The 12,008-nt window shown below is 35.4% G+C and overlaps 1 protein-coding gene across 1 annotated transcript in view; it reads right to left on the bottom strand.

The window, feature by feature from the left end:
• The window catches only part of NSUN3 (NOP2/Sun RNA methyltransferase 3), a 57,878-nt gene that overhangs the window by 28,319 nt on the left and 17,551 nt on the right, over window positions 1-12,008 (bottom strand). Inside the window, exons 4-5 of the mRNA XM_029215258.1 lie at window positions 8,971-9,125; window positions 8,103-8,224 (exon numbers count right to left, since the gene is read on the bottom strand). Coding sequence (XP_029071091.1) covers window positions 8,103-8,224; window positions 8,971-9,125 — 277 coding nt within the window. The remainder of the gene's footprint in view (window positions 1-8,102; window positions 8,225-8,970; window positions 9,126-12,008) is intronic.

Here is a 12,008-nt window from a genome sequence, read left to right as displayed (position 1 = left end):
TGCAAAAATCCTCAACAAAATACTAGCAAACAGAATCCAACAGCACATTAAAAGGATCATACACCATGATCAAGTGGGGTTTATTCCAGGAATGCAAGGATTCTTCAATATACGCAAATCTATCAGTGTGATAAACCATATTAACAAATTGAAGGAGAAAAACCATATGATCATCTCAATAGATGCAGAGAAAGCTTTCGACAAAATTCAACACCCATTTATGATAAAAACCCTGCAGAAAGTAGGCATAGAGGGAACTTTCCTCAACATAATAAAGGCCATATGTGACAAGCCCACAGCAAACATCATCCTCAATGGTGAAAAACTGAAAGCATTTCCACTAAGATCAGGAACAAGACAAGGTTGCCCACTCTCACCACTCTTATTCAACATAGTTTTGGAAGTTTTAGCCATAGCAATCAGAGAAGAAAAGGAAATAAAAGGAATCCAAATCGGAAAAGAAGAAGTAAAGCTGTCACTGTTTGCAGATGACATGATACTATACATAGAGAATCCTAAAGATGCTACCAGAAAACTACTAGAGCTAATCAATGAATTTGGTAAAGTAGCAGGATACAAAATTAATGCACAGAAATCTCTGGCATCTCTATATACTAATGATGAAAAATCTGAAAGTGAAATCAAGAAAACACTCCCATTTACCATTGCAACAAAAAGAATAAAATATCTAGGAATAAACCTACCTAAGGAGACGAAAGACCTGTATGCAGAAAATTATAAGACACTGATGAAAGAAATTAAAGATGATACAAATAGATGGAGAGATATACCATGTTCTTGGATGGGAAGAATCAACATTGTGAAAATGACTCTACTACCCAAAGCAATCTACAGATTCAATGCAATCCCTATCAAACTACCACTGGCACTTTTCACAGAACTAGAACAAAAAATTTCGCAATTTGTATGGAAACACAAAAGACCCCGAATAGCCAAAGCAATCTTGAGAACGAAAAAAGGAGCTGGAGGAATCAGGCTCCCTGACTTCAGACTATACTACAAAGCTACAGTAATCAAGACAGTATGGTACTGGCACAAAAACAGAAAGATAGATCAATGGAACAGGAGAGAAAGCCCAGAGATAAACCCACGCACATATGGACACCTTATCTTTGATAAAGGTGGCAGGAATGTACAGTGGAGAAAGGACAGCCTCTTCAATAAATGGTGCTGGGAAAACTGGACAGGTACATGTAAAAGTATGAGATTAGATCACTCCCTAACACCATACACAAAAATAAGCTCAAAATGGATTAAAGACCTAAATGTAAGGCCAGACACTCTCAAACTCTTAGAGGAAAACATAGGCAGAACACTCTATGACATAAATCACAGCAAGATCCTTTTTGACCCACCTCCTAGAGTAATGGAAATAAAAACAAAAATAAACAAATGGGACCTAATGAAACTTCAAACCTTTTGCACAGCAAAGGAAACCATAATCAAGACCAAAAGACAACCCTCAGAATGGGAGAAAATATTTGCAAATGAAGCAACTGACAAAGGATTAATCTCCAAAATTTACAAGCAGCTCATGCAGCTCAATAACAAAAAAACAAACAACCCAATCCAAAAATGGGCAGAAGACCTAAATAGACATTTCTCCAAAGAAGATATACAGAATGCCAACAAACACATGAAAGGATGCTCAACATCATTAATCATTAGAGAAATGCAAATCAAAACTACAATGAGATATCATCTCACACCAGTCAGAATGGCCATCATCAAAAAATCTAGAAACAATAAATGCTGGAGAGGGTGCGGAGAAAAGGGAACACTCTTGCACTGCTGGTGGGAATGTGAATTGGTTCAGCCACTATGGAGAACAGTATGGAGGTTCCTTAAAAAACTACAAATAGAATTACCATATGACCCAGCAATCCCACTACTGGGCATATACCCTGAGAAAACCAAAATTCAAAAAGAGTCATGTACCAAAATGTTCATTGCAGCTCTATTTACAATAGCCCAGAGATGGAAACAACCTAAGCACCCATCATCGGATGAATGGATAAAGAAGGTGTGGCACATATATACAATGGAATATTACTCAGCCTTAAAAAGAAATGAAATTGAGCTATTTGTAATGAGATGGATAGACCTAGAGTCTGTCATACAGAGTGAAGTAAGTCAGAAAGAAAAAGACAAATACCGTATGCTAACACATATATATGGAATTTAAGGGAAAAAAAATGTCATGAAGAACCTAGGGGTAAGACAGGAATAAAGATGCAGACCTACTGGAGAACGGACTTGAGGATATGGGGAAGGGGAAGGGTGAGCTTTGACAGGGTGAGAGAGAGTCATGGACATATACACACTAACAAACGTAGTAAGGTAGATAGCTAGGGGGAAGCAGCCGCAAGGCACAGGGATATTAGCTCGGTGCTTTGTGACAGCCTGGAGGGGTGGGATAGGGAGAGTGGGAGGGAGGGAGATGCAAGAGGGAAGACATATGGGAACATATGTATATGTATAACTGATTCATTTTGTTATAAAGCAGAAACTAACACACCATTGTAAAGCAATTATACCCCAATAAAGCTGTTTAAAAAAATAAATAAATAAATAAAAAGAAAAAAAAAAAGCTGATGTTTTAATCCCCATTAAGATATGTTTTTATAACTATTTCTTGCATTAATGAGATTCCATCATTAGAGAGAGCAGTCTTTGATACTCTTAACTACGTGAATAAATGAATGAATGAATAAGTGACTTAAGATAATGTAGTCATTTGAAAAGTATGTTTTCAAAGACTATTTAATAATTAAAATGTTCCTAATAAATTAAATGGAAAAATATATCAAATTATTTATCACTATGATTTCCATTATTGTAAATACTATATTCAGTCAAAGGAAATAAGTCCAAATAATAATAGCTTCTTTCAATGGATGGCTTATTTTCTTCTTTATATTTCTTTGTATATTCCAAATGCTTCATGAGACTAGATTACTTTCATGATTAGGAAAAATTATTAGAAAAATATCTTCAGTTTAAATACTTATCTATTGCTTATTTTGTAAAATATATCTTCTTATTCCCACATCTCATCTTTAACCTGAGCAAAGTTAGGCATCCCTCCTTTTGCATCCTCTGCACCCTAACTATTCCTTCTATTACCAAATTCTTACCGTATTTTATGATAATTGCCCTGAGGATCTTGAGAATAAGAATCATTTCATATATATTTTAGTATCTTCAGTGCCTAGCAAAGTTCCTGACACAAAGTAGATATTTAACAAATGTTGATAAAAGCTTATTTTCAACACTGTATTTTACACTGTCAATCTACCCTTGAAACATATTGCTATGATTTAAAGTATAATGGCTATAAACTATAGCTTATGGATGTCTTCTCAACCCTTTACAATTTCATTTAATGTGGAATGTTTTGATCTATCAACTCTTATAAAAAAGAAACATGTACTTTGCCCAAACAAATTACAGCTTTTTAATCTCAGCACCTCTGGCTCCTGCCACCTAACTTAAAGAAAAAAGAAGAAGGAAGAGGAGGAGGAGGAGGAAAAGGTAGAGGAAGAGGGGAAGGTGAAAGAGAATTAGTAGTAGTGGCGATAGTAGTAGTAGTTAGTGGTTAGCTTTTGTCTTCTGGATTCCAAACATATGACTAAACATATGAGGGATAGTATTAACTGAATTAATTAAACTTTAAAAAGAAAACATATACATTGCCCAAAGAGTGGTGGAAATCTTCCATTCTGATAGAACATTATGTCCAAAGATTACTTTTCCAATATGTACATATAAACTTTTTGGTCACTATGTTGATGAATGATGAAGACCATGCTCCAAAGGCACGAAGTATCCCGTACCTCAGCTCAAGAGCATGACAGAAGAGATGTTGTTGATTTTTTAATGTTTCTTTTAAAACATAGCTCTTGCTGTAAGAGTAACACTTTTTAAGGACTCTTATCTGGATGATTTTTACAAATTTTCAAAACATTATCAAATAATCTAAGCTTCCTTTTTCAATGAGTTCACAAATTGGATTTTACTTGTCAAGTAGTGAGAAAAAAAAAACAGAGGGGGTCAGTATTTTAAATGTGATTGATTTGGAAATGGGTGACATGATACACTACTGCAATAAGATACTTATATTTTTGTTATAAATCATACTCTTCAGTTCATGCTTTCTCACCTAAAAATCACGTAAACTTCTCTTGCACAAACTTGGCCACTTTCTAAAAAGACTATGTATATATCATTTTTAGTATATTATCCCACTTTGTTTTTCCTAATATATTTAAATAAAAATGAGGCAAGAGAATCTGATTATGTAGTGTGCACATACATAGTACGTAACAGAAATGACTGGTCTCAGAAATTATTTTGAGAAAAGATAATAAAGGTATACTTTCAAATGGCACTTCATTAATAGAACTGACTTACACTCAATTATTCCTTATATCCTTGTACCACTTTCTCATCTTCTGAAGCATGTGAGAGTTGTATATAACTTATATGTTCATGTTGTATAAATTTAATAGAAGATTCTAATTTTTCCATCTCTGTATGGATAAACTGAAGAGTCCCCAGTAAGTGTATAATAAACTCATATGGTTTGGGATTTCCTGTCATCGTGTGCCTTCCAATACGCTTTTCATGCCAAAATAAAATCAGATTACTATTTTCACGATTATATATAATTATATACATGCATTAACCTTTTTAAAGAATTTCTAAATAACTATTACATATCTACATTACTCCTTTTAAAGTTTAACATCAAAAAACTTCTATTAAAGTGTTGATTTTCATTGATGTATCACATTCATAAAAACATGTGTAAGATTAATGTTTGGCTGTAGAATATTTGGTAATAGAATATTGGTTTTTCAGAAGCTAAAATTCTGAATACTATGCAGGTTGCCTATTTAATGTAAATATGAATGATTTCTGGTAAAGTGAGTGAATAATAACCATGGAAGCTATTATATATCTTTGAGCACCATATCTGTCAGCAGACATGCAGAAACATACAAATTGAGTCTTCGACAAAACAGTACAAACAAAAAGCTTTTCTTATTTGCCACTCAACTATCCTTTTCTCACTTCTTTTCTCCCTTCTGAGTGCCATCTTCTGTCTATAATATCAAGCTAGGCAATATTTGCTTGCTTGCTTTCTAATTGTTCTTTGCAAATGCAAATAAGGATCTGCTATCAATCCTTTATACTTCTGACTAAAACTCATACACATGAATGTATTTATTCTCTTGCATATGCTTACATTTAAAACCTTCTATTTCTTACTGCGGAATAAAAGGACTGCCTTTTATTAAAGGATGACAAGGCAATAACTATATGAGGAAGATTTGGAAGAAAATAAGAGAAATTTCTTTGTATGTGATATAGTAAAAGAGCTATACCTGATCAGAAAATTACTATAGTCTCTATAGTCTTTTTTTTTTTTTTTTTTTTTTCATTTTTTGGAGTCAGGGGCAGGAGATAAAAGAGATTGTGGCTGGCATTATCACTTTTTCCTATATCTTTTTAACCCCCAAATTTGTAGACATTAGGGAATTAGAACCATTATCTGTGACTATAGCTTGTGTATCACGCTCTTTCCTCTTTATCATCATAATCACATAGCCAAGGGGCTCAGAGTTTCAGCTGCCTCAAGCGGCTCCTAAACCTCTCACACAGACCAGGCATCAGAGGCAGGGAATGCAGAGTAGTTGCTCAAGGAAAAGAATGGGAGGGGGCTGGTGTGATGGTCTTTCCCCATCACATATAATTACATGAAAACCTACACCCATTGTGATTGAGATGTCAATTTTGCACCTGTTAATATGCTACTAAAGTGATGTGATGCTAAAGCCATTTCTTTTGGGGAGTAACATGATGGGAGAGAGGGGTAGACACTAAAGAAGAGCCTCACTTGTTAGGGCACAAGACGGTGTGGATGTGAGGTTTACTCAGATGCATGATTTTTGTGATGATGATCAAAATGCTATATGATGTTAAGGGATATGTATTAAATGGGGGAAAAAACTAAACTGAAACTAAAATCATGCTTTGGTTATGTAAATGCAATACTAATCAAAATAAATTATGTGAATTGCTTTACATTTATGCCTAATTACCATGCAGTACAATAATGATTATGTCATTATTTTTGTCAGATTAACTTTGCTATAAATTTAATTACATGTGTAAATTCTAAATATTCAGCCCTTGTAATTTAGTATTTTTAAACAATTATTTACTGAACCCCCTTCTACACGCCAGATACCAAATTGCATATTGGGAATAAAAACAATAAGACAATCCCTTCTCCCATGTGGCTTATAGTCTTGTTGAAGAAAGAGACAAGTACTAGGTAGATGTCCAGCAGAGGAACTGAGAAAAAATATATTTTTAAATGAAGGTAAGGACATGAGGGGAATACCAATCCCAGTCCTAGGGAGTTAGGTACGGGTTCAATAAGGAGATCTCAGAGCTGATTCCCAAAGAAATAGTAGAGATCGCCAAGAGAACGGGGAGAATGAGTTAGAAGAACTCTTAAGCATAAGAAACAGGAAATGCACTGGCCTCAGAATAAGAAACCATATTCAAAGAAGATGTGAATATCATACTAAGGAAGCTGAAATCTTAACAGTAACGGGGAACCACTGCAGACTTCAAAACAGGAGAACGACATGATCAGATTTACATTTACATCAGATTTGGCTTTACTGTGGTGAGTGAAGAGAACAAAGTAGGTTTACAAGGAAAAGACTTCAAGAAATATTAAGAACAAAAAGGAGCCAGTTTCAGAACAATGTTCACACAATAACAGCAGTTGTTTTTTTTTAACGTATTTCTCTCTATATATATAGTTTTCATGAGAGGAAAGAAAAATGATATCCTCAGGAAGCCTGGCTGCTTACAGCTTAAAAAAAAATTAGAGGTCACAATGCTAATAAGCCACCATAAGATTTAGTGTCTGTTGGTGTAAGGCATCACAATGGCAAAGCCCGAAGTAACAGGAATAATTAACTAAAAAGCCAGATCAAGAAAGTTTAGGTAAGAAAAAAAGACTTAGAGCTGGATCAATGCGACACCCCAGGAGGTAGAAGGGAAAGGTGGCATAGAACTCTCAAACTATCTCAGGGTTACAGTAAATGAAAGGCTGACCTTGGAAGAATACAAACAAACAGTCTAACTGCCAGATGAAAAATGTTTAAGAACCCGCTGGTTGGTGCTACCTGGAATCACGAGAATGAGCTGAGACACAATCTGGTACAAAAACAAGACCATGTATTAGTACTGGTTGTAATACTTTGGTAATGGCATATGTTCACTGTTGTGAGTCAATCAGAAGTTGGAAGTAAAGCATGTTGTCAGCAGTGCATATAAACTGTCACTCATTCTCATTCCACATGTAAGATCATTCCACATGTAATAAGTAATGAGTGATAAGCTATCACTTAACTATATTTTAAATAGTCCAAAGAATTTTTGTTCCACATTAAACAGTAGGAATTACTTGGGACTAGGGTATAAGTACAAATTTCTCTTGAAACCAGGACAGGATGTCCCAAAATGGCTCTGTTCTGAAGAAACTAAGTATCTCTTGTGGTCATGCCCTTCTGGAATTCTTAGAGAAGAGATAAGTGCTAACAACAAACTACAACTTCCTACTCACCCAGAACAATGTGTTCATTACTAAAAAACAAAATGTGTCCTGGTCCAAAGCTACTCTTACGGGGCGGGGGGGGGAGGCGCTGCTCATATTCTGGTGAAAGAATACGGTGATGAATCCTACGCTCAGGATGGTCCTGATAAGCAAACAGCTTTAAACCATAGTAAAATCATTTGTGTCCTTTAAAAGACAATGCACAGCAACACTAGATTTCATTGAGGGGCTGGGGGGACAGAGGGGGCAGAGGTGACATTATAATACAAGAGCTGAAAGGGAAGAGGTTGAGAATTTTCTGGGTGCAGACTTTGGAGGATTAATTATTGACACCTACACAGGAAACCCTCCATTTGGGAGCTGCCCTGTGTCATGTTTTGTCATGCCTACTTAAATTATATTAGAAACCGAAGTAAGCTTTTATATTAATAGCACTCACCTTAAGAGTTCTATCTGTAGAAGAGGCAAATTCCTCCTTTGGCTTATCCTACAGGCTGCATTCTGAGAATCAGAAGAGAACAACCAACTTCGATCATTTGAACACGGAGCATCAACTAACACCTACAGAAAAAAAAGGACACGTAATGCAAATATGAACTGAAAATATATCCTCAGACACAAAGTATATAGGGAATCTAAGTAAATCATGACAAAAAGTAGCAAATAAATAAATAAATTTATTTTAAAACCGAAAATACACCTTGGTAAGTTCTTCATGACATTTCTTCACTAATACTTGACAGAAAAATTTCCTGTGCACTTTCAGTGTTTGGGTTTTTTAGCGGGGAGGGGGAATAAGAGGACTAACAGTCTACTAATATCTACCAATATTTCATATTTTGATGACAGCAAAAACTTTTACAAGTTACTCATTTTAAACAGATGTTACTATACTTCTGAATTCTCAGCATTTATTTTTAAGAACTAATAATCCAACTTCAGTTTACTGAAATGCTTTCTTTGCCTTCAACTGTCATACTCTGATATGAAATGTTACCGAATTAAAGCAATACTGTGCACATGTTTGAGTACTGACCCAAATAATATCTGATCTCTTCCTGAGTATCTTTGAGGTACCTGGAAATAAAAAGCATTCTATAATCCCCAATCTCAATGTTTCCGCTTCCTTTGAACATGCTGACCATCAAATGAAAACTGCTTCCATGTTCACTTTATCAAAATTTCCCAGGGTACTGAGAAATTGTATGAGGCTATGTCTGGAAGCAGATGGAAAACAACAACAACAAAGCAACATAACAGTGGTATCACTGGGAATCTATCAGTCTGTCACAATGTAATAAAAGTACCTTGTCAAACGTTTCAGGCTGGGCATCTCCCATTTCTCTGCCATCCAATTCAGACACTTCAATTACATTTACCAAAGGCTGTGGGATGAACGATTCTAACGTCTGCCTCAGCCACCTCAACCTCAGACTATCGTATTCATTACAATGAAGATAACCTAAATGCAAAGGATTAAAAAGTTTTAAAACGAACACAACGGAATTGTTAAATTTCCACTTTTGATCAAATAAATTTCAGGAAAGAAATTGGTTCATCATAATTACGCAGAAATAGGGCTCAGAGGTAAACATTATGATTCTCTTATGTTTAAAAACAGAAATACACTCACAAACACTTCATAAAACATTTACCATAGTCATGCCTACAGAGCCTCTCAGAAGCTCTCACCATTTACTCATTCAAATTTCATTTTGAAGATGAAAACTTTTAGAGAATTATGGATTCCCAAAGATATGCTATACAACCAATACCTCAGACACAGTTCTCTCCTAAAGCTCTTAAGAGTAAATGATATATTCGTAAGAGTAAATGATATATAAAGTTCCTTCTAGGACAGAACACCTTCATTTTAAATAAATGAAATGTGGTATGTGGAAAAAAGCATGTAAAGTGTAATTGGCTTTATGATAAGCAAGACATGGGCTCAAATTATGAGCTGTGAGACTTTGGGGAACTTAACTTAGCTCTCCTCAAGAGTCTCAGTTTCCTTATCTGGAAAATGGGGACTGTCCCTAGTGAAGGGGTTCAGAACACACCACTTCAAAATATGCTGCTTTGACATATTGATTATTTTGAGTTAAAGGCACTTGAATAACAGCTGATGCACGAAGGGCATTTTGACCTTTCTTTTTCTTCCTGAAAGCAGGAGGTGTACTCCCATGTGAAAGATACCCTCCCTATACCAGGAGGAAAGAAACATTCTTATCACCAGAAACACAGAGTCAAGGCCAAGAGAAAAAAAATCTGTATGCTTGACTCCTGTTATTCTGTCTTACGTTGGTCACAGCCAGAAGCCCTAAGAGGACACAGGAGAAATTTTACCACCTCTACCTTACAAAGTGGTTGTTAAGATTAAATGCTACACCCTAAACTTATACAGTACTGTATGTCAATTACATCTCAATGAAACTGGAATTTAAAAAGTAATTGTGATATTTTAGTAACATATCTAGCATAGGACTGCAAAAGTAGTAACAACAAATGTTTATAATAATTACTAACAATTCTTGAGTCCCTATTAAAGGCTAAGCACTGTTCTAAGACTTTACATGTAGTAACACATTTAATCCTCACAAACCTATGAGATAATTTTGTTATGGTTTCTGTTTTACTGATAAGGAAACTGAGGCCAAGAGAAGTTAAGTAATTTGCCCAGGTTCACAGAGCAGGAAACCAAGACACTTGGTCCCAGAGCCCTACTTACTTTTAAGCACCATGCCATGCTGCTTCTCAGTAATAGAAGGCATTTAGCAAATGGTTCTCTCCCTAATAAAATAGTTGTTTTGTTCTTCCTTTATTTAAATATATATTTATAAATATTTATATATATTTATTATGTAGTGACATAAATTTCATATAATATATATTTAAAGACAAGCATATTTTTAAATGCATAAAAATATGAAGAACATCAAAAAGTACCTAAAACCCATTGTCTTCAGATAAGCACCATCTAACAATTTGATAAATAATCATACCATATTTCTTTATGCCTATATGCACATATAAAACTTATATAAATGGAATTATATATTTTTGTAGTGTCTTTTTTTCACATTACTCTTCATCTACCCCCTCCACCAACTGCCCAACTACCCCATATACATATGCTTATATAACTGTCTACATACCCAGGATTATATTTACACACTTCTCTGTCCCATTACTCTCCATATATACCAATATTTCAAAGGCAATACCACCAAGTCAATCAGTAGATATAGAAATCATTTGCTTTTTTTTTTTGCTGTACGCGGGCCTCTCACTGTTGTGGCCTCTCCCGTTGCGGAGCACAGGCTCCGGACGCGCAGGCTCAGCGGCCATGGCTCACGGGCCCAGCCGCTGCGCGGTATGTGGGATCTTCCCGGACCGGGGCACGAACCCGTGTCCCCTGCATCGGCAGGCAGACTCTCAACCACTGCGCCACCAGGGAAGCCCTATAAATCATTTTTAAAGGCTGCTAAATAGTACAAAGAAAAAAATGTGTCCTCCTTTATTCAACCATTGCTAATTGTTGGGCATTCACACTATTGTCACTAATAATAACATTCAATAAGCATCTTTATAAAAGTGTACTTTCATAATGTGCTTTTATTATTAACGGGATATTACCAGAGGAATAGATAGGTTTGGGTAGGGGAATTTTTAGTTTTAGTAAATACTACCTTGTCCCACCACCAAACTCTCACAGAAGTAAGTTTTATTATTAGTCTGATATGGCTTGTTATGCTGTAGTATAATCCTTGCTGTCTAACACAATTCTTTTCATTTGTCTATTCATCATTTGGTTTTGCTTTTCTGTCAACTGCCTATTCTTACCATTTGACCTTCTTTTTTTCCATTGCACTATTTATATTTTTCTTACTAACAGGTAAGATGTATTTTCATATTTTGAATATTAACCCTTTATCTGCCATCTGATTTGCAAATGTTTCCTAAATTGTCTTCTGAATTTACTTGTAGTATCTTTTTAAGTACATAAGTTTCACAATTTTTTTAATAGTCAATCATATCATTTTTATAATTTCTAAGTTTTTTTAATCTTATTTAAGGTGGTATTTTAAACGATTAGATTTTCAGGTCTAATTCAACTAAACATTCACACAGGCCACATTTGGCATCAACCTACACAGGACAGAAACTACGTCTTTTGCCAAAAGGGCAGGTGAGACATTGCTTTTTCTTGGAAGGCCTTGTGGCGGTCCACACAGGTGGTAATTCAGGTGCAAGAAGATGAGCCTCATGTTGGGCAGGTGCAAGAGCTGTTCTGGTTTAAAAGCCTCACGTCCCACAGGAGCCTATACCTCTTCTAACAACTCCA

The sequence above is a fragment of the Monodon monoceros genome, unplaced genomic scaffold (genome assembly GCF_005190385.1).
Source record: "Monodon monoceros isolate NGI ecotype Baffin Bay Population unplaced genomic scaffold, NGI_Narwhal_1 Super_Scaffold_11, whole genome shotgun sequence".
Classification (NCBI taxonomy): domain Eukaryota; kingdom Metazoa; phylum Chordata; class Mammalia; order Artiodactyla; family Monodontidae; genus Monodon; species Monodon monoceros.
The sequence above is the reverse complement of the archived record's forward strand: the minus strand, read 5'-3'. Positions and strand labels throughout refer to the sequence as shown.